This window comes from Bubalus kerabau, chromosome 1 (assembly GCF_029407905.1).
Source record: "Bubalus kerabau isolate K-KA32 ecotype Philippines breed swamp buffalo chromosome 1, PCC_UOA_SB_1v2, whole genome shotgun sequence".
Lineage (NCBI taxonomy): Eukaryota > Metazoa > Chordata > Mammalia > Artiodactyla > Bovidae > Bubalus > Bubalus kerabau.
This window is the reverse complement of record NC_073624.1, coordinates 210,653,264-210,677,529: the sequence shown is the minus strand read 5'-3', so window position 1 is coordinate 210,677,529 and position 24,266 is coordinate 210,653,264. Positions and strand designations below refer to the sequence as shown.

At 36.9% G+C, this 24,266-nt stretch overlaps 1 protein-coding gene across 1 annotated transcript; it reads right to left on the bottom strand.

Moving 5' to 3' along the window:
• Nucleotides 1–11,971: 11,971 nt before the first annotated feature.
• LOC129642172 (olfactory receptor 2L2-like) lies at nt 11,972–12,910 on the bottom strand. The gene has a single exon (XM_055566731.1). It carries the CDS (start codon nt 12,908–12,910, stop codon nt 11,972–11,974), a length of 939 nt encoding a protein of 312 aa, XP_055422706.1.
• Nucleotides 12,911–24,266: the final 11,356 nt, after the last annotated feature.

Sequence of the window (24,266 nt, the reverse complement as noted above, 5' to 3'; positions counted from 1 at the left end):
CTTCACAGTCCAACTCTCACATCCATACATGACCACTGGAAAAACCATAGCCTTGACTAGACGGACCTTTGTTGGCAAAGTAATGTCTCTGCTTTTGAATATGCTATCTAGGTTGCTCATAACTTTCCTTCCAAGGAGTAAGCGTCTTTTAATTTCATGGCTACAGTCACCATCTGCAGTGATTTTGGAGCCCAGAAAAATAAAGTCTGACACTGTTTCCACTGTTTCCCCATCTATTTCCCATGAAGTCATGGGACCAGAAGCCATGATCTTCATTTTCTGAATGTTGAGCTTTAAGCCAACTTTTTCACTCTCCACTTTCACTTTCATCAAGAGGCTTTTGAGTTCCTCTTGACTTTCTGCCATAAGGGTGGTGTCATCTGCATATCTGAGGTTATTGATATTTCTCCCGGCAATCTTGATTCCAGCTTGTGTTTCTTCCAGTCCAGCATTTCTCATGATGTACTCTGCATATAAGTTAAATAAACAGGGTGACAATATACAGCCTTGACATACTCCTTTTCCTATTTGGAACCAGTCTGTTGTTCAATGTCCAGTTCTAACTGTTGCTTCCTGACCTGCATACAAATTTCTCAGAAGGCAGATCAGGTGGTCTGGTATTCCCATCTCTTTCAGAATTTTCCACAGTTTATTGTGATCCACACAGTCAAAGGCTTTGGCATAGTCAATAAAGCAGAAATAGATGTTTTTCTGGAACTCTCTTGCTTTTTCCATAATCCAGCGGATGTTGGAAATTTGATCTCTGGTTCCTCTGCCTTTTCTAAAACCAGCTTGAACATCTGGAAGTTCACGGTTCACATATTGGTGAAGCCTGGCTTGGAGAATTTTGAGCATTACTTTACTAGTGTGTGAGATGAGTGCAATTGTGCGGTAGTTTGAGCATTCTTTGGCATTGCCTTTCTTTGGGATTGGAATGAAAACTGATCTTTTCCAGTCCTGTGGCCACTGCTGAGTCTTCCAAATTTGCTGGCATATTGAGTGCAGCACTTTCACAGCATCATCTTTCAGGATTTGGAATAGCTCAACTGGAATTCCATCACCTCCACTAGCTTTGTTCGTAGTGATGCTTTCTAAGGCCCACTTGACTTCACATTCCAGGATGTCTGGCTCTAGGTCAGTGATCACACCATCGTGATTATCTGCAGTTCATATGGCTCCTCAAGTCTTCTTCCAGCATTTTAGCTTGTGCCTTGCCTACGATGGGTTCAATGAACAGTGCACACAGTGAGATACAGCTAGATAGTTGGCATCGAACAGGATTAGCCATACACCCCTCCAGACTGATTGGTGATAATTTTGATAATCTTGTCTCAGGAAAGATTTACCTTGTCTGATAATAATTATGTTCCACCAAAACCTCCTTGGTTCTCAGAGTTTATGTATCCTGCTTTTCAAATATCATTTGAGTTTATCATCAAAAGCCTCACTTACAGAATAATGGTCTGCTGCTGCTGCTGCTAAGTCACTTCAGTCATGTCCAACTCTGTGTGACCCCAGAGACGGCAGCCCACCAGGCTCCTCCATCCCTGGGATTCTCCAGGCAAGAATACTGGAGTGGGGTGCCATTTCCTTTTCCAATGTATGAAAGTGAAAAGTGAAAGTGAAGTCACTCAGTCGTGCCCGACTCTTAGCGACCCCATGGACTCCAGCCTACCAGGCTCCTCCGTCCATGGGATTTTCCAGGCAAGAGTACTGGAGTGGGTTGCCATTGCCTTCTCCTACTTATTATTAAACTCTCAGCTTTTCTAATGTGTTTGCCTCTGGTCAGTTTTGAGTCACCAGCCACATGCTGACTTTCTTTCTGGCAGTGTTTTGGCCCGAATCTATGGAGTCTATGGTTAGGTCAATGGCGACCTCCAAGAGAGTTTATGCCAAAGGGGACCTTGCCAGACAGCTGTTTCCAGTCCCCAACCGCCATCCCTGTTGTAAGCCCCTGCTGACCCATGTTTCCACAGGAGACCCTCCAACACTAGCAGGTAGTTTTAATTGAGTTTCCTGTGGAATCACTACTCCTTTCTTCTGATTCTTTGTGCACACAAGGTTTTGTTTGTGCCCTCCAAGACTGGAATCTGTTTCCCCCAGTCTGTGGAAGACACAGAGACCCCACAGAGACTGATACAGAACTGTGTTTGAGTGTCTCCTGTGGAGGTACAGGTCAGCAGTGGACTGCTGCAGAGGTAGGAGCTCTGAGTGCAGCAGACCTGGGTATGGAATATGTCCTCTTGGAGGAGAATGCCAATAACCCTACCATAGAGCTGCCAGAACTTACATAGGACTGGGGAAATAGACTCTTGAAGGGCACAGACAGAACCTTGTGTGCACCAGGACACAGGAGAAAGGAGCAGAACCTTGTATGCACCAGGACACAAGAGAAAGGAGCAGTGACCCCACAAGAGACTGACCCAGACTTGCCCATGATTTTCTGGCAGAGGAGTGGGTCAGTGATGGACTGATGCAGGGTTGGGGGCACTGAGTGTAGCAGTGCATGCATGGGACCTTTTGAAAGATGTTCCATTATCCATAACCATTATCTTCATTACCTCCACCACGGTTTGCCCCCAGGTAAATAACAGGGAGGGAGCACAGCTGCACCCTTTAACAGAAAATTGGATTAAAGATTTACTGAGCATGGCCCAATCCATCAGAATAAGACCCAGTTTTCCCCTCAGTCTGTCTCTCCCATCAGGAAGCTTCCATAAGCCTCTTATCATTCTCCATCAGAGGGCAGACAGACTGAAAACCACAATCACAAAAAACTAACCAATCTTATCACATGGACCACAGCCTTGTCTAACTCAATGAAACTATGAGCCATGCTGTATAGAGCCACCCAAGATGGACATGTAATAGTGGAGAGTTCTGACAAAACAAGGTTGACTGGAGAAGGGAATGGCAAACCACTTCAAGTATTCTTGCCTTGAGAATTCCATGAACAGTATGAAAAGGCAAAAAAGATAGGACATTGAAAGATGAACTCCCCATGTCTGTAGGTGGACCTACACCTACAGATATACTACTGGAGACCAGTGAATAAGTAAGAAAGAATGAAGAGATGAAGCCAAAGCAAAAAGAACTCCCAGTTGTGGGTGTAACTGGTGATAGAAGTAGTGTCCAATGCTGTAAAGAGCAATATTGCATAGAAACCTGGAATGTTAAGTCCATGAATCAAGGCAAATTGGAAGTGATCAAACAGAAGATGGCAAGAGTGAACATTGACATTTTAGGAAACAGCAAACTAAAGTGGACTGGAATGGGTGAATTTAACTCAGATTGTCATTATATCTACTACTGTGGGCAAGAATCCCTAGAAGAAATGAAGTAGCAATCAAAGTCAACAAAAGAGTCTGAAATGCAGTACTTGAAAGCAATCTCAAAAATGACAATGATCTCTATTTGTTTCCAAAGTAAACCATTCAATATCACAGTAATCTAAGTCTATGCCCTGACCAGTAATGCTGAAGAAGCTAAAGCTAAATGGTTCTAAGAAGACCTACAAGACCTTCTAGAACTAACACCCCCCAAAGGTTGTCCTCTTCATTATTAGGGACTGGAATGCAAAAGTAGGAAGTCAAAAAATACCTGGAGTAACAGGCAAATTTGACCTTGGAGTACAGAATGAAGCAGGACAAAGGCAAATCGAGTTTTGCCAAGAGAACACATTGGTCATAGCAAACAACCTGTTCCAACAACACAAGAGATGACTCTACACATGGACATCACCAGATGGTCAATAATGAAATCAGATTGATTATATTCTTTGCAACCAAAGATGGAGATACTCTATACATTCAGCAAAAACAAGACTGGGAGCTGACTGTGGCTCAGATCATGAACTTCTTATTGCCAAATTCAGACTTAAAATGAAGAAAGTAGGGAAAACCACTAACCATTCAGGTATGACCTAAATCAAATCCCTTACCATTATACAGTGGAAGTGAGAAATAGATTCAAGGGATTAGACCTGATAGACAGAGTACCTGAAGAACTATGGACAGAGGTTCATGACATCATACAAAAGGAAAGGATCAAGATCATCCCCAAGAAAAAGAAATGCAAAAAGGCAAAATGTTTGTCTGAGGAGGCCTTACAAATAGTTGTGAAAAGAAGACAAGCAAAAGGCAAAGGAGAAAAGGAAAGATATACCTATTTGAATACAGAGTTCCAAAGAATAGCAATGAAAGATAAAAAAGCCTTCCTCAGTGATCAATGCAAAGAAATAGAGGAAAACAACAGAATGGGAAAGACTAGAGATGTCTTCAAGAAAATTAGAGATACCAAGGGAACATTTCATGAAAAGATGGGTTCAATAAAGTACAGAAATGGTATGGACCTAAGAGAAGCAGAAGATATTAAGAAGAGGTGGCATGAATACACAGAAGAACTATGCAAAAAAGTTCTTCATGACCCAGATAACCATGATGGTGGGATCACTCACCTAGAGCCAGACATCCTGAAATATGAAGTCAAGTGGGCCTTAGGAAGCATCACTATGAACAAAGCTAGTGGAGGTGATGGAATTCCAATTGAGCTATTTCAAATGCTAAAAGATGATGCTGTGAAAGTGCTGTACTCAATATGCCAGCAAATTTGGAAAACTCAACAGTGGGCGCAAGACTGGAAAAGGTCAGTTTTCATTCCAATCCCAAAGAAGTCAATGCCAAAAAATGCTCAAACTACCACAAAATTGCACTCATCTCACATCCTAGTAAACTAACACTCAAGATTCTCCAAGCCAGACGTCAACAGTACCATGAACTTACAGATGTTCAGGCTGGATTGAGAAAAAGCAGAAGAACCAGAGATCAAATTACCAACATCTGTTGGATCATCAAAAAAGCAAGAGAGTTCAGAAAAACATCTACTTCTGCTTTATTGACTATGCCAAAGCCTTTGGTGGTGTGGATCACAACAAACTGCAGAAAATTCTGAAAGAGATGGCAATACCAGGCCACCTGACCTGCCTCTTTAGAAATCTGTATGCAGGTCAGGAAGCAGTAGTTAGAACTGGACATGTTACAACAGACTGATTCCAAATAGGGAAAGGAGTAAGTTAAGGCTGTATATTGTTACCCTGCTATTTTAACTTATATGCAGAGTACATCATGAGAAATGCTAGGCTGGATGAAGCACAAGCTGGAATCAAGATTGCTGGGAGAAATATCAATAACCTCAGATATGCAGATGACACCACCCTTATGGCAGAAAGTGATGAAGAACTAAAGAGCTGCTTGATGTGAGTGAAAGAGGAGGGTGAAAATATTGGCTTAAAACTCAAAATTCAGAAAACTAAGATCGTGCCATCTGGTCCCATCACTTCATGGCAAATAGATGGGGAAACAGTGGACATAGTAACAGACTTTATTTTGGGGGGCTTCAAAATCACTGCAGATAGTGATTGCAGCCATGAAATTAAAAGATGCTTGCTCCATGGAAGAAGTGTTATGACCAACCTAGACAGCATATTAAAAAGCAGAGACATTATTTTGCCAATAAACGTCTATCTAGTCAAAGCTATGGTTTTTCCAGTGGTCATGTATGGATGTGAGAGTTGGACCATAAAGAACGCTTAGCGCTGAAAAATTGATGCTTTTGAACTGTGATGTTGCAGAAGACTCTTGAGAGTCTCTTGGACTGCAAGGAGATACAACCAGTCCATCCCAAAGGAAATCAGTCCTGAATATTCATTGGAAGGACTAATGCTGAAGCTGAAACTCCAATACTTTGGCCACCTGATGTGAAGAGCTGACTCATTTGAAAAGACCCTGATGCTGGGAAAGATTGAAGGCAGGAGAAGGGGACAACAGAGAATGAGATGGTTAAATGTCATCACTGACTCAATGGACATGAGTCTGAGTAAACCCCTGGATTTGGTGATGGACAGGGAGGACTGGTGGGAGAAGGCAATGGCACCCCACTCCAGTACTCTTGCCTGGAAAATCCCACTGACGGAGGAGCCTGGTAGGCTGCAGTCCATGGGGTCACAAAGAGTCGGACATGTCTGAGTGACTTCACTTTCACTTTTCACTTTCATGCATTGGAGAAGGAAATGGCACCCCACTCCAGTGTTCTTGCCTGGAGAATCCCAAGGACGGGGGAGCCTGGTGGCTGCCGTCTTTGGGGTGGCACAGAGTCGGACACAACTGAAGCGACTTAGCAGCAGCAGCAGCAGCAGGGAGGCCTGGCATGCTTCAGTCAATGGAGTTGCAAAGAGTTAGACAGGACTCAGTGACTGAACTGACTGACTGATCTGTGGAAGTCTTGTAATCTAATCCCTCTGGCTTTTAAGGTCAGATTCTCTGAGGCTTCCCAGTCCCTTTGTCAGGTCTGCAGACTGGGAAGTATGACATGGGTTTTAGAAGCTTCACAACAGTGGGAGAACTTTTTTTGGTATTATTGTTCTCCAGTTTGTGAGTCACCCACCTGCCAGGGGGATTTGATTTTATCATGGTTGTGTCCCACCTACCATCTCACTGTGGCTTCTTCTTTGTCTTTGGACATTGTGTATCTTTTTTTTTTGCTTGTTATTTTTTGGTAGGTTCAAGCATCTTCCTGTTGATTGTTATTCAACAGCTAGTTGTGATTTTGATGCTCATGCAGCAGAAGATGAATGCATGTCTTACTCCACCTTCTTGAATCAGAAACTATCCCCATTTTTTAAACTAAAAATAATCACAGTAAAACTAATCTGTTTGCATTTAATTTGGTCTTACTGTTTACATCAATGGTGCATCAAGAGTATTGATTGTCCATATAATTTCTTTTTAAAATTACTTTGCTATAATCCTGTAATCATAGTACTAGTCTGGTTATTTCAAAGGCCTTTATCGACTACAAAAAGTCAATCTTAGTTTCTTAAAACACTTTCTTAAAGCTGCCTGGTCATATCTGAGTCTACATGACATTCCAGTCAAAACCTTGATGATATATCCAAAGGTTCCAATTGTTTCCTGTTAGAAAGAGAACAGGCCACTTCTTAGGTGGTGCTAGAGGTAAAAGAACCTGCCTGCTCATGGAGGAAACATAAAAAATGCGGGTTTGATTGCTGGGTTGGGAAGATCCCCTGGAGAAGGGCATGACAATCCACTCCAGTATTCTTGCCTGTAGAATCCCATGGGCAGAGGAGCCTGGCGGAATACAGCCCACAGGGTCACAAAGAGTCAGACATGACTGAAGCCACTTAGTACTCACTCATGCACAGAAAGAGAACAGATTGTTATTGAACTTATGCAAATAACTAATTATATTTGCATGAAACTAATACTCAAGAATTTCCAAATTCCTGAGGGATCAGCTAGGTAGAAAAAATATCTTTGTTTAGGAAAGTATACTGTACCAAATTTTAGTAAGTCACAGATAGCTTCACAGAAAAGATTTTCTAAAATAAAAAAAAAACAAATCTTTAAGGAACCAGCAATGTCTTTGAACAAAACAGTATAAAAAATTGCAATTGTCCCCCCGGTTCATTCAATCCCATGTAATGAATAATTTATCTGTTTGAATCCAGTTTTACCATTATTTTTCTCATGAACCTCTTTAAGGATAGAGCAGTTTTGCAGGAACATTTTTTTCAAAAGCACCCAAGTAAAATAATAACTCTCTGTAAATGACAAGCACTTAAAACACCCAATGTTAAAGATCTGATGAGTATGCATTTGATAACAAAATATAGTTATTTCTGTGACATAAATTTTAAAATGTTAATTGGAATTATGATTGATAGCATTATTCTAGGACATAGTCCTAAAATTTTTATATAATTTCTGGAACATATAATATATGTCTATACAGATACAACATAATGAAAGCTTAGTATTACTTCTTATTTGATCATTCTTCCCATGTAAATACACCTAATAAATTTAATATTTTTAGGTGAGAGAAAAAATATTTTGAGATTTTACAGAGGTCTTATGGAAAATCTCAAAATTAATTTGAGATCAAAGCATATTTATTTAGTACTTGATATTGGGAATTTTACAAAAAATATTAACAATTTTAAAATACTTGTTCAAATATAGTTATAGGTCACTATAAAAATTCTTAGGTACCGATTTAACCATATGACAAAGATTTTGCAGGCAAATGCAGAATGTTAAATATTTGTTTAAAAAATTTAGCTCTTCTTTGCAGATGAATCAGTTTTCTTAAGGAATCAAAGACAATGAAAACAATATAGGAAATTGTTTTCATGTAATTTCATACCTTTAATTTTTAAGCAGATTACTTAAAACATAGAAAAATAACTTTGCAATTTCTTCTTAAGGAAAGGCAAATAATAAAAATGGTGTGTCAGGGCCAACAATAGATCGATCCATATTTCCTGATTCCTGCTATTACTCACTACTTGAAATGAGTAAGTCTGGAATGGAAGTAGATGCGGAATGTTGAGCATCCCTGCTCAATCCCACATTTCTTTAAATTATAGTCAATGATCAATCAGTCAGTTCAGTTGCTCAGTTGTGTCCGACTCTTTGCGATCCCATGGTCTGCAGCACACCTGGCTTCCCTGTCCATCACCAACTCCCGGTGTTTACTCAAACTCATGTCCATTGAGTCAGTGATGCCATCCAACCACCTCATCCTCTGTTGTCCCCTTCTCCCACCTTCAATCTTTCTCAGCATCAGGGTCTTTACCAATGAGTTAGCACTTCGCATCAGGTGGCCAAAGTATTGGAGTTTCAGCTTCAACATCAGTCCTTCCAATGAACACCCAGGACTGATCTCCTTTAGGATGGACTGGTTCTATCTCCTTGCAGTCCAAGAGACTCTCAAGAGTCTTCCCCAACACCACAGTTCAGAAGCATCAATTCTTCTGTGCTCAGCTTTCTAACAACTGACAAAAACAGCAGATGTTCCCATCATTTTCCTCATTTTGTGTGAAGTCATTCCCTTTGTACTCATTCATTCTATCTTCTCAGAGTTAAGTAGCATTTGTGCTTACAGTACCCTCGTCGGGTTTAATGTTCTCTTGAAATTCTAAACAGCTTTATCTCTGTATACATACATACAGATGAGCTATACTCAGTGCGAGCAGTAGCATACAATACAGTTTTAATCTCTCTGGAGGAACTGTATGTATCCTCTAGTCAGCATGCACAGAGATCAGTTGGCCTGGCTTCTCCACGTACATACAGACATTAGTGTTCAAGGCACTGTAGGACACCAAGGGAGTGATATAGTGGTGCCTAGGAGAGAGAAGGGATTCTAGCAGCAGAAATGACCCATAATGGAACTGGGATCTGACTTACGTTTTCATCCAGAGCCTTCCCTGTGTCATTTACAAAACTATTATATATCTCACATGAGTATTAGATCAGGAAATGTTAGAAAGCTTGGCAGTGAGCTCTTTCAGTAAATTATTACAAAAGAAGAGTGTACAAATGACCATTGTGATATGGCATATCTAATTATATGGCATAACTAGGGAATTGTTAGTTTTCACTAAAGAATACAGAATATGTGGTTTTAAAAAACTATTTCAGGATTTTCAAAACAAATATCCAAACATCAGAAATAGAAATAAAATTTTTAAAGATTTAAAATAATTTAAAACATCACAGGGGAAAAATACTTTCATTTCCTATAAAGTCTCAGAAAATGACTTAATAAAAAAAAGTTAATTTACACTGTAATTGAAGATATGGTGATAAAGTGAAAAAGCAGGCATTTGAAACATAAAGACAATTCTGTTCTTACACAAAGCTGGCAAATCACCACAAATTTGAGAGAAATCATTAAAATGTCTGTGATTAAATTCATATTTAAAATTAAACTAAAACTTAAATGAAATAGATCTGTATAAGTTGATGATTTGAAATGAATTCATAAGATATTTCTTTTTAGAAAAAAATTTCTTCTTGAGAATCATCAGATCTAAGTGTACTAAAATTTATATTTTGATATAAATTTTCAGAAATTTAACTCAATGTTTTCACAACCTGTAAACATTCCTAAAGAGTTCCAGTAATGTAAGCTCAATGATCTCTTTTTTTTTTTTTAAATCTATATATTTTTTTATTTTTTTAAATTTTATTTTATTTTTAAACTTTACATAACTGTATTAGTTTTGCCAAATATCAAAATGAATCAATGATCTCTTAAAGTGAAAAAATTAAATAAAAATCATCAAAATATAATTTTACCTAATATTTATCACCAGTGACTGAAAATAGTATCTACTACATTAATAAAGACTCCAAATTGCAAGTTTTGATAAAAATAAATTTGAAGAAAGAGAATCCCTAGAAATCTTATAATTTATAAAGATATCACATGAGGAAGTATTTCTTTTCAATATATACAACATTCAGACACAAAACATCCCTTGTATTTTTTATTGCACTTCTTATTAATTCTGCTCAGTAGTTTAGTCATGTTCAACTCTTTCAGACCCCATGGACTGTAGTCTATCAGGCTCCTCTGTCCATGGGATTCTCCAGGCAAGAATACTGGAATGGGTTGCCATTTCCTTCTCCATTCTTTTTAACTAATAAATTAATATTGAGGAAAAAGTATATTTGAGCACCAAAAGTTGCACCTTTATCTGATTACTCAACAAGATGCCTCATATTTTAATTTTGTGTTATGCCCTACAAATAATGGAGGATTTGAACTTTCTCTTCCCTACCATGCTTGAGAGGAAAAGAGTACTTATACACTGATCATTGATAGACAGTCATAACAATTTACCCATCACTTGAACTGATGGATTTTTATTGTATGAACTAGCCAGACTTGTTTAGTAAAGCATTTAAGCCATAATATTAATGGCTATAATTGGTTCATAAAAGTTGGGTTTCCCAACCTGTTTCAGTACAAATAGGGAATCCAGTGAGAGGAGAACAAATTCTCATTTGAGAGACACTATTTAAAACAAAAGTTGTTATTACTGCTTTAGAATGTAAACTAAGTACATTCTGAGTTTTGTAGATGCTGGCAAGAACATCCTTGATATTTCTTTTTTTTTAAATTTATTCATTTTAACTAGAGGCTAATTACTTTACAATATTGTATTGGTTTTGCCATACATCAACACGAATCCGCCACGGGTGTACACGTGTTCCCAATCCTGAACACCCCTCCCACATCCCTCCCCATACCATCCCTCTGGGTCATCCCAGTGCACCAGCCCCAAGCATCCAGTATCCTGCATCAAACCTGGACTGGCGATTCGTTTCTTATATGATATTTCTAATATCCACTAGCTAGACTAAACACTGACAAACTAGTCCTATAATTAACAGCAAGTTCCTTGATCTCTGTTGGCACCTTCAGGTCCTTATTGAGGATCCCCAGGTATACCTGATAGTAAATCACTTCCCAAGGATGCATCACTTTAAAAGAAAGGTAAACTTGTCATTTTCCTTTCACAGTGATATAAGAAATTAAGAATCCTTGGTAAAGCCTAGCTAATCTCTGAAAGGAAGTTTGCTGATGTAGAAATAAATAATTTGTAATTATTCTTCTACTGTGAGAAAAGTAAGTCTTTTGACTTTTAATTTTATCTGCTGCTGCTGCTGCTAAGTCACTTCCGTCGTGTCCGACTCTGTGCAACCCCAGAGACGGCAGCCCACCAGGCTCCCCTGTCCCTGGGATTCTCCAGGCAAGAAATGTAGGCATTCAAAAAACATGTTTTAGGCATATCATAAATGTGTTAGCTAACAATTGGATAATTATTAGCTAAATGAAAACTTTAACTAGGCAGTTTTCATTTTCATTACTATATCATATAGAAAATTTTTATTAACTTTATTTTAGCAATAAATAAAAGCACTTAAAACTTATGATAAAAACAGTATAAATAATCTAAATACATTTTTTTCCAGACCAATGAGTGATAGTCTGCTCCTCTAGATTTTAATTATAGGCCTTGCATTTAAAGATAATATTTTAATTAACATATACTGATGAATGTATTTACATGCAACTCTTGATACTCATGCAAAAATGTCTACATTTTCACAAAGCAGATTCTCTGAATTACTCTTCTCAAGGCCCCCATCACTTCCTTATTTCTTAAGCTATAGATAATAGGATTGAACATTGGGGTCAGGATGGTGTAGAAGACAGCCAGAACCTTGTCTTCTGTTGGAGATCGAAGGGATCTTGGCCGTAGATAAGTGTAAACAAAGGGTGCATAGTAAAAAGTCACCACAGTGAGGTGGGTCCTGCAAGTTGAATAGGCCTTCTTCTTCCCTTCTGCTGAGTTCATGCGATAGACAGCATGGAGAACACGACCATAGGAAAGTGCAATACCGATGAAAGGCAACAAAAGGAAAACGGTAGTGCTCACAAACACTGTGTACTCATAGATCCAAGTGTCCATGCAGGCCAGAGTCAACATGGCTGGGACATCACAGAAGAAATGATTGATGGCCCTGGATCTGCAGTAAGGGATATGGAGTGCATATGTGGTGTGGGCACAGGAGTTGATAGAGCCCATTATCCAAGATCCTATTATCATCAACACACACACTCTTCTGGTGATTTTGATGGGATAGTGAAGAGGAAAGCAAATGGCCACATACCGATCATAAGCCATAGAGGCCAAAAGCAATCCTTCTGTACCTGCTATAGTCAAGAAGAAAAAGCTCTGACTCCCACACCCAATTAAAGAGATAGACGTTTTTCCATACAGAAAATTGTAGGCCATTTTCGGCACAATGGTGGAGATGTAGGTCAGGTCCATGAGGGAGAGCTGACTGAGTAGAAAATACATTGGTGTATGGAGATGGGTGTCCAGAAAGATGAGAAGGATCATGGAGAGGTTACCAAATAGAGCCATTAGGAAAATGAGAACAATGAGAATAAAAAGAAACAAGCCAACTCTTGAAGAAGGGAACAGCCCTAGTAAGATGAAATCAGTGGATGTTTGATTATAATTTTCCATGGGAAATCCATACAATTTTTCCTAAAGGTAGAAACAAGATTAAGTCAAGTTTAAAACATTAAGCTATTTTGGATTATTTTAGTCAAACTATGTATTATTTAAAATTTTTAAGTTCTTAAATAAAGAACTGGTTTATCATTTTTGGGAAAAAAAATAAATTTTAGCTTTTGATTTAAACAGGGGCTCTGTAACAACCTAGAGGGTTGGGATGGGGAGGTAGGTGGGAGGGAGGTTCAAGAAGGAGGGGATATCAGCTGTAGCTGATTCATGTTGATGTTTGGCAGAAGCCAACACAATTCTGTAAAGCAGTTATCCTTCAATTAAAAAATAAATATTTTTTTAAAAATTAAAAATACAAACATTTTGGCTCAAGTGTTTTCCAGAATTCTTACAGTTGTAAAAAAATTTACTATGACAGTATTAGGGTAAGTATGTTTTACTGACCTATACAAATGCAAGTCACATCAAAAGCAAATGTCATAATCAAAATATATTCATAAAAAATTAATGTAAATTCATACTTTATATAATTCCATTATTAATAAATATTGTTTATAATTAAGGAATGATTTATCTTTCATATTTAAATCCTAAGGTTTTGCCTCTAAACTGTTGCAGCCTATCATCTTGTGGTGAGAAGCTCCTTTTCTTTCTTGGCCTACTTTGTTTTGAGATGTCAAAACAAGTTTCCTTGAAATCAGGTACTAATCAATTTATCTTTCATGAAATCTATAATGAATCCTTATTGTCAAATATTATCTACAAAGCTGTCACTCTCCTCTCCCTTCAATAAGTTTCTGAATATGTAGTTAAAAGAGAGCCTTTGCCTATATATCTAAAACAACAATTCTCATAGCTTTGATGAATCTGTCCAAGCTATACAAAACAGCAGACATTTTATGTCTGCTTGTTTCTCTGACAGTTGTGAAAGTTGATGAGTTGTGTCCGACTCTTTGTGACCCCATGGACTATACATGGAATTCTCCAGGCCAGAATACTGGAGTGGGTAGCCTTTCTCCCTTCTCCAGGGAATCATCCCAACCAGGGGATCGAACCCAGGTCTCCTGCATTGCAGGTGGATTCTTTATCAGCTGAGCCCCAAGGGAAGCCCAAGAATACTGGAGTGGGTAGCCTAGGAATCGAACCGGGGTCTCTGCATCTTAGGCAGATTTTTTTTACCAACTGAGCTATCAGGTTCTGACAATTACATGATATAAATTGCTTAGTGGAAGTTTGTCTTACACATTGAACATTTACCTTTTAGTTTCTTATATTTAAGGTGTTTTTTTTCCAATTTAGTGTGTAAATTTAAGTACATATATTTACAATCACTCCCATTAAAAGTCAACTGTTATGATGATAAAAATAGATAAGCTATAGTTAAAAGAGAGGATATCAACATAAGCCATAATAAGAGATGAAATTGTTTAAGAAAATTTGAAGCAAGAAATGGATAAAAGAGTGGTAAATCTCTTAAATAGAAAAGAGAAATTGGCATCTCACAAATCTTTTTCATGGAGATGGGAAAAGAAATTTTCCAAAGACATTGCAAGTGAAGAAACTACAAAATATATAGTTTTAGTTGTAAATATTTTAATATAAAAATATTAGCAGACTTTTAAGAAGTCTGCAACATGAAAGAGGAAGATGCACACATGTGCACTCACACTCATACAAAAACACAAATACACATTCACACACACTCAAATAGTAAGATTAAAATGACTGGGAAATATAGAAAAGAATGCATTACAAAAAATAGGATTTGTTTGAGACATTACCATTCCACAAAATAAACATCATTAGATATATATAAAATAGTCTAGCAAAAGTGACTCTGGCAAATAAAAACAATAATAATAATTGATTTAAAAAAAACAAGGGAAATTTAGGAAGAAAAAAAAAACTGCCACAATTAAAAGAATTGGAGGCCACAGAAATAATAAAAAAAAAATTGACATTTTCAAGGGGTAAGAGAATTAGAGAATTAATATAAGACAAACAATATATACTTATAAATATTTTCACTCCTGGGAATGCATATAGCAAAATAATAATGAAGCTAATAAAATCACTTTTTTTTAGTATTGGCATATATGAAACATATATTCAAACAGCATAAACAGAACACAGAAAAATAAAATAGAAATATTGTCTTGAAAAAAATTTTTCTTGAAGTTTCTAAAGTCTTTTGGAGAGCACTTTTGAAAAATGTCAGTATTGCCTATAAATGTGTGATCTTAAAAATGTCCCAAAGAAAATAACAATAATGAGAACTTTTACATTACTAAAATATATTACATTGCATAACTAAAATTATTCAGATTTTATGATAAATTATATGTTTGTATTTCAGCAATATATACTAGAAGATGAAAAAATGTGCCAATCTAGACAACCCAGACACAAAGTGGGATGTAATTATGCCGAAAGGATGGGGAAAGAGAAAAAGAGGTGGAGATGGTGGCATGAGGAGGAGGAACATCTCCATCCACTGTGGCTAGAGATGGTACTTGATATTTAATGCTCAGTTGTGTCTGACTCTTTGTAATCCCATCTCCAGAATACTGGAGTGGGTAGCCTTTCTATTCTCCAGGGGATCTTCCCAACCCAGGAATTGAACCTAGGTCTCCCACATTGCAGGGGGATTCCTTACCAGCTGAGCCACAAGGGAAGCCCAAGAACACTGGAGTGGGTAGCCTATCTCTTCTCCAGTGGATCTTCCCAACCCAGGAATCGAAACAGTCTCCTGCATTGCAGACAGATTCCTTACCAACTGAGCTATGAGGGAAGCCTGAGAAGAGAGCATATTGGTGAAAAATATACATAGAAGAAAATTGGCAAAATATTATAAAATATTTGCCTTGTTAATCAGGAGTGGTGAACTATGAAACCAATGATTATGAAACCAGAGATTATGTTCTACTCTATTGGAATAAATTATACTGAGGTAGAACTGAAGTCACAGTTACAGAACTCACATCTAACATACTCAATTGTGAAGACTGAAAGCTTTTCCTTTAAGAGGGAGTAAAGGCAAAGATTTCCACTTTTGTCACTTCTAAAAGACATAATACAGGAAGCAAAATTATCTTAGTTCACAGATGACATGATCTTATAGTTATAAAAATGTAGAGTCTACCAAAAATTTGTTAAAACTAATAAGCATATTTGGCAAAAGTTGTAGGATACAAATCAGTTATATTTCTGTACCCTAATAATATATGATACTAAGAAAACTTTAAGAAATTACATTTCCAATATCAAGAAAAAGAATAAAATCTCTAGGGATGAACTTAACAAGAAGACTAGTTCTTCAATAAAAATCTGAAAGCATTGCTGAAATAAATTGAAAAGATAAGCAAATGGAAAAGTGTTTGCTCTTGGGCTGAGAAACTGATATTGTTAAGATGTCAGTACTGCCATAAGCAAAACAACAGGTACAATGAAATATCTATCATAATTGTCATGAGTTTTAGGCAGAGAAAAAGTACATCCTAAAATTCTGATGAAATCTCAAGGTCATGAGAATAGCAAAAAAATCTTACAAACTAATTGAACTCAACTGTTTCTGATTTAAAACTCACTACAAAACTGTGATAATATAAAGAGTATAGCATTAGCATAAAAACAGACACAAATCAAAAAAATAACACCGAGAACAAAAAATACCACACTTTTTCATATGTGACTCTTAATTTTTAAAAAGTCCAATTCATATATATATAGATAAAAACATTGGCCAGAGGGAGAGGATTTCATGAGAATTTAGAATAGGTATTTATACACCTCTATTCCTAGAAGCTAAAAGGTGGAAGCAACAAATATATTCACTGATAGATTAAGGTATAAGAAGAATATTAATCTTATATATAATAAAGCTAGTCAATGGGGATATCTTTTCAACAAATATTGCTGGGAAAATTGGATATTCTGGTCCAATTAATGAAACTGAGACTGTCTTATATTGTCTTACATCATACACAAGAATTAACTTAAATGGATCAAAGTGTTAAATATGAGCTAAAAGTAAAACATTGGGAGAGGGAGGGGGTTTCATGACATTAAATTTAGCTATGCTATCTCAGATATAATACTAAAATCATGTGCAACAACAATGTATATATATTTATATATGAATTGCACTTTTTTAAAAATTAAAAACTTCTGTTCCTGAAAGAACTTGATCAATACAGTGAGGAAGAAACCCACAGAATGGAAAAAAAAAAAGAAAGAAAGAAAACTTGAAAAATATGTGTCAGATCATAAATTGATATAAGGGATAGACAAAGAACTATACTACTCAACAACAACAGAAAAACTAATTGAAAAACATGCCATGGGGCAGCTGCTACAAACTAGAGCCTGTGCTATGCAACAAGAGAATCCACTGCAATGAGAAGCCCATGTACCATTACAGAGTAGCCTGCACTAACCACAACTAGAGAAAGTTCATCAGCTCAGCCAAAAGTAAATAAATAAATATTAAAAATAAATAAAAGTGGGGGAGTATTTGAATAAATATGGGCTTCCCTGGTGGCTCAATGATAAAGAATCCACCTACCAATGCAAAAAGATGTGAATTTGATCCCCGAGTTGGGAAGCTCTCCTGGAGAAGGTAATGGCAGCCCACTCCAGTATTCTTAACTGGGAAATCCCATGGATAGAGGAGCTTGGTGGGCTACAGTCCATGGGGTCACAGAAGAATCTGAGTAAACTGAGTGACTAAAAAACAACAACAAAACACACACATACATCTATTTAAGAATTTCAGTCTTAAAAAAGAAAGAAATTGTACTACTTACTGAAAGGTTGGTGCTATGAGCTGTGAATGACGCTGGGATTCATGGCCTCCAGAGGAGAGGAATTTGATCCAGGGCTAGTGATGAGGCTTGATCACTCAGAGCTTTTTGTGTAATAACATTTTATTAAAGTATAAGAGATAAAGAAAGCTTCTGACATAGACATCAGAGGGGGACAGAAAGGGTGTCCTCTTGCTAGTTTTGAGCAAGGAGTTATATACCTTGAGCAAGCTGCTAGTTAGAGAAAGGAAATGCCTCACAAAACTGTGAGAGTTATACCAGGCCCCTTACCCACAGCAGGCATTTTGAGATAGCATTGGCACAAGGTGAGTCATCCTTGATCGTAAAACAATTGACATGGATCTTGAAGAAAGGCAGATTTCCAAGCAAATACATAGTTCCTTAATGTAGCTTGAGAAAGCATTTCCATAAGAAAAATGCAATGGTTAGCTCAAGGTTTGAGATTAAAGTTAAGTCCAGATGGAATCAGGTGTCGCCATGGCAACACAGGATTAGAACAGAAAACAAAAGAAAATGTTTTCCACTTGCAGTTTATTTCTTCCTGTCATTGGGGGCATCCTGCCTCCCTACTGAGGCTGTTAACACTCTCAATACTACAACATGGATGAAACTTATAGATACACTAAGTAAAATAAATACAAACAGTCCATAGGATTCTATACATATGAGTAGTCAAATTCATAGAGATGAAAGTGGAATGACGGTTCCCAGGAACATGGAATTGGGACCACTAGTGGGTACAGAGTTTCAGCTGAGTAAGATAAAAATGTTCTGGGGTAATGTCAGTAATGATTGCACAATACTATCAATGTACTTAATGTCATTGATCTGTACACTTAAAAATAGTAAATTTTATAGCATGTATATTTACCATAGTCAAAACATTTAAATGAAATTATTTAATATTCGAAGCTCCAAATACAAAAAAATCTATGGCCAGATCTTGAACATGTGCAGAGAAATTGATCTTTTAATAATATGAAAATTTGGCTTCTCTGGTGGCCTGGTGGCTCAATGGTAAATAACTTGTTTGTCAATGCAGTAGATGCAGGTTCTATCCCTGGGTTGGGGAGATCCTCTGGAAAAAGAAATGACATCCCACTCTATATTCTTGCCTAGGAAATTCCACAGACCAAACCTGGTGGGCTATAGTCCATGGGGTCACAAGAGTAAGACACAATTTAGCAATTAAAATAAAACAATAAAATAAAATAAAAAATAAAATTAAAAAAATGGTAGAGCATTTTTTGAAATAAATGTCATTTGGATTCAACATGATATATCATACTAGACTTTCCCACCTTGTACAATTAGTATCGGTTATTTAGTTATTGACAAGTGAAAATGTAATATTTCAAATTCCAATGAAACTACTAATATTTCTTTCACATGTATTTTATTATATTAGACTTTCTATGGAAAAATGTTTCCATGAGTTACTTAATTCAATCACACTCTGAAGGTGAAATAATAAACACCAAATGGAAAAAATGAATGTCACTTTATATCTGATATTTTATTCCATGTATCAGGACTGCCAATGAAACAGTCAGTTGTTATTCATGTTACACTGTTCAAATCTTCTGTCATTTGATGTTACTTAAAACATCCTTGAATCTGACAGGGGAACAATCTCAACTATTGAATATCAATTTTGATTGCTTCAAGATCTACATTGAATAAGACATCTTTTTCTTAATTAAAAATAAATCCAAATTGTTTATTATTGTCTTTTATTTTGGCTTTATCCACTGAAGGAAAAATAGCTTATTAAATTTATGAAGCATTTTCAATTTCTTGGATTTTAAATATTTCTTTAAAAGTATTGCCATTGATGTGTCAGCAGTAATGACATTATACCTAAGAAAAAAAGAATTAGCAGGAAATGTTCTGATGTTGGATTTTTGGGGAAGAAACAAATAAATAAACAAGCCTTGAATCTGCAATATATCCTACATGGAATAGAAGATGAGGGTGTAAATTTTTCTTGACTCTATCTGTAGGTTTTTATTCACCAACATACACAAGAAGTGAAATGAAAGTTGCTCAATCATGTCTGACTCTTTGCAACACCAAGCCAGCCTTCTCTGTCCATTGAATTCTCCAGGCAAGAATCCTAGACTGGGTAGCTGTTCCCTTCTCCAGGGTATCTTCCCAACTCAGGGATTGAACCCAGGTATTCCATATTGCCAGTGGATTCTTCACTGTCTGAGTCACCAGGTAAGCCCAACATACACAAAAATGAAATAAAAAGTAAGAAATGAAAGAGAAATAAAAAAGTTACTAAAATAAAAATACTACATAGGTGTAAAAGAATGGATGTGAAAAGTTTCTTAAAATGCAAATAAAGTTCAGTGTTTATAGTTTACTAGTTTGGAAAATTCTTCTATTTTCTCAGATATATACTGGCTTTAACATGCTCTTGGTGGTGGTGGTGGTTTAATTGCTAAGTAGTTTCAGACTCCGGTGACTTCATGACTATAGCCCTTCAGGCTCCTCTATCCATGGGATTTCCCAGGCAAAAATACTGGAATGGGTTGTCATTTCCTTCTCCAGAGGATCTTCCTCACCTAGAGATTAACCTCTGGTCTCCTTCATTGCAGGCAGATTCTATCCTGACTGAGCCACCAGGGAAGCTTTCAGTTAGCCTCAAAACAAAGAAGTCCAGCAGGCTCTCTGTGATGACCTGTGGAAGGGGGGTAATGAGGGATGAGAAGGAGACTCCAAAGAGAGACTTGAGAGGGAGGGTCTGTAGAGATCCTCAGGGCTGATTCATGCTGTTGTATGGCAGAAAGCAACATAAGATTGTAAAACAATTATCCTCCAATTAAAAAACAAAGCACTCATATTATCTTATAAAATTGGTCTCTCTGTATCTAAATAAAAGTCAATTCATGTCTAGCTCTCAATACAAGGTTGTCCCTACCTATCAGAATTCACTTATAAAAAAATACCCATATTATCTGTCTAATCCAGACTTTAGATATATTGATACATATTCTATATGAAGAATAAAACTGTTCAAATGCCACCCAGGTTACAGAATGAATTACATATGACCATCTCTTGAAGAAAATATGGATGAATTTCATTGCAGATCTATATTATATTTACGTATGAAAATATTTGTCATAAATTCTGATTTTAGTGATTTATATATTTTACAGAACATGATTTTTAAAACTAGAGTTTATTTTTTAAAATATACATAAAAAACTGATATATGAAGTGAGTCATTTAAGACTGTAAACTGGTCATCAAATTGGAAAGCATGGAAGAGTATCCTCTAGTGCCTAAAAAATAAAAATCTTACCAGCGAAGCACTAATTTTTGTACCCTACACTCTCCTCACTTTTGATAGAAACTATTCTCAAAGAAGTATCATTATTGATTAAAAAATAAACCTGGTGTGACAACTTACAGAGGTATAATAGGACTGGATTCACCAAAGAAGCTTCTTTAAATTGGATTTTCTGGCAATGTTATAAGAAATCTCAGATTAGACTTTTAAAAGCTGCTAGAGCACAAGTCACCCTCCAACAGTTTTTGAGAAATTTGGATCACTTCCTATTTTCTTAGGCTCCCAAGATATTCTAAAATGCTGGATTCATACCCACACATACTTTCTTATGCATATGTAAGGCCGGAAAACCAGTAAAACAGGTTCAGTTCAGTTCAGCTCAGTTCAGTCGCTCAGTCTTGTCCGACTCCTTGAGACCCCATGAATCACAGCATGCCAGGCCTCCCTGTCCATCACCAACTCCTGGAGTTTACTCAAACTCATGTCCATCGAGTCAGTGATGCCATCCAGCCATCTCATCCTCTGTGGACCCCTTCTCCTCCTGCCCCCAATCCCTCCCAGCATCAAGGTCTTTTCCAATGAGTCAACTCTTCGCATGAGGTGGCTAAAATATTGGAGTTTCAGCTTTAGCATCAGTCTTTCCAATGAACACCCAGGACTGATCTCCTTTAGAATGGACTGGTTGAATCTCCTTAGATCAACTTCATCAAGTTACTAGGTCTTTAAATTCATTAACTATAGGAAGTCAAACATCATTTCTAAAAATCGATTGACCAGCAGTTGAGTCGTTCAACATGTCCAGCTCTTTGTGACCCCATAGACTGCAGCATGCCAGGCTTCCCTGTCTATCACCTTATCCCGGAGTTTGCTCAAATTCATGTCCATTGAGTCAGTGATGCCATCCAACCATCTCATCCTCTGTTATCCCCTTCTCCTCCTGCCTTCAATCTTTCCCAGCATCAGGATCTTTTCCAATGAGTCAGTTTTTCACATCAGGTGTTCAAAGTATTGGAGCATCAGCTTCAGCATCAGTCCTTCCAATAAATATTTAGGACTGATTTCCTTTAGGATTGGCTAGTTTGATCTCCTTGCAGTCCAAGGGACTCTCAAGAGTCTTCTCCGACATCACAGTTCAAAAGCATCAATTCTTCAGTGCTCAGCTTTCTTTATAGTCTAACTCTTATATACATACATGACTACTGGAAAAACCATACCTTTGACTAGATGGACCTTTATTGGTAAAGTAATGTCTCTGTTTTTTTAATATGCTGTCTAGGTTAGTCATAGTTTTTCTTCCAAGGAGCAAGTGTCTTTCAACTTCATGGCTGCAGTCATCACCTGCAGTGATTTTGGAGCCCACAAAAATAAAGTCTGTCACTGTTTCCATTGTTTCCTTATCTGTTTGCCTTGAAGTGATGGGACCAGATGCCATGATCTTAGTTTTCTGAATGTTGAATTTTAAGCCAGCTTGACCATACATCAGTCTAAACATCTACAATGATTATTTTGCATTGCAATTAATTATCTAAGCATTGACAGTCTTGTAAAATAGCTATCATAGAATCTGAATCATATTACCTAGACATGTGTTTTCTGGTGTCTAGACAAGCTTATTAGTCTACAGTTGCCTTACATGGGATTCTTCATGAGAATTCACATTTCTTTAAATGTTTCCACATCATGTCCCACTAAAGAAGAGAAAGAAATTGCAAATAGTCTATATTAGTTTACTGACTAGACATTTTACAGATAGTATTTAACAGTCAAGAATTGTGTATTTTTCAATTTTGAAGCTATATAATTTGAGAACCATGCTTTAAAAAGGCATAGAAAACCTAGAATACAGTGATTATTTGCCTGGGTATACGTTTCTGTGTTTCTAATTAACATAAAATTAATGAAATTTTAAAATGGTGAATCAGTGTTAATAACTTGGTAATTATGTGGACAGATTTTTAAGAAACAGAAACTGATTATCAGAATAATGTTCTTCAAACTGTTTGTTGTTACCGTTTCATTACATAGGTACAGCAGAGAAATTTTAGGTTTAAACCTGTGTATAATTCTAGCTCACCTACTTGTAAGAATCATAAAGTTAGATGAAGGAATTTAACCATCTGAACCTGTATCATTTATGTAGAATCAGTTCAGTTCAGTCGCTCGGTCATGTCTGACTCTTTGCAACCCCATGAACTGCAGCGCACCAGGCCTCCCTGTCCATCACCAACTCCTGGAGTTCACCCAAACCCATGTTTATCAAGTCAGTGATGCCATCCAACCATCTCATCCTCTGTCGTCCCCTTCTACTCCTGATATAAAGAAATATGGAATATTAAAATTATCAATTAGATAAAATATAAGAAAAACACATACTTGAGTATAAACTATCATTGAAGAGTGGCTGTAAGTTTTGGTATCTTTGTTAATACCACTCCCATCACCATCATTTACATTCATCTCTCTTGTCATTTGCACAAATTGAATGATGATATAGTTTCTAATTGTCTTTTTAAGCTCTGCCTATTTGATTCTCACAAAACATCTGCAAGCTTATTTATTCAAATATCATTAATTTCCACTGGGAATTTATTCATGTGTAAAGGAAAAGAGTGAAAAAGTTAAAAACATATGATATTTCAATTTCACAAATTTTGTGCTTAAAAACAACAAAAAAATGGTAGCTGTTAGTATAACTAAATGTAAGACATATGGTTAGTTACCTGGATTATTTCTAGAAGTTATTCAAGGAAAAACTCTTATCTACATACAGGTAATATAAGCCATTTTAAAACTATTATATATTCCATTTTATGGTTTCATATAAATTCTAAACAAGTAAGATCTAGGCTTTGATTAGAAATTTATGCAGTGTATTTATGTATTAGTAGATTTATGTGGATTAAAAGAACAAGTAGGAAGCAGTATTGAGATTACTAAGGGTGGCTTGAACCATACTTCATTAATGAAACCATGTATATCAGACCAGAACAGTCCCTCAGTCGTGTGCAACTCTTTGAGACCCCATGAATTGAAGCACGCCAGGCCTCCCTGTCCATCACCAACTCCCGGAGTTCACTCAGACTCACGTCCATCGAGTCAGTGATGCCATCCAGCCATCTCATCCTCTGTCGTCCCCTTCTCCTCCTGCCCCCAATCCCTCCCAGCATCAGAGTCTTTTCCAATGAGTCAACTCTTCGCATGAGGTGGCCAAAGTACTGGAGTTTCAGCTTTA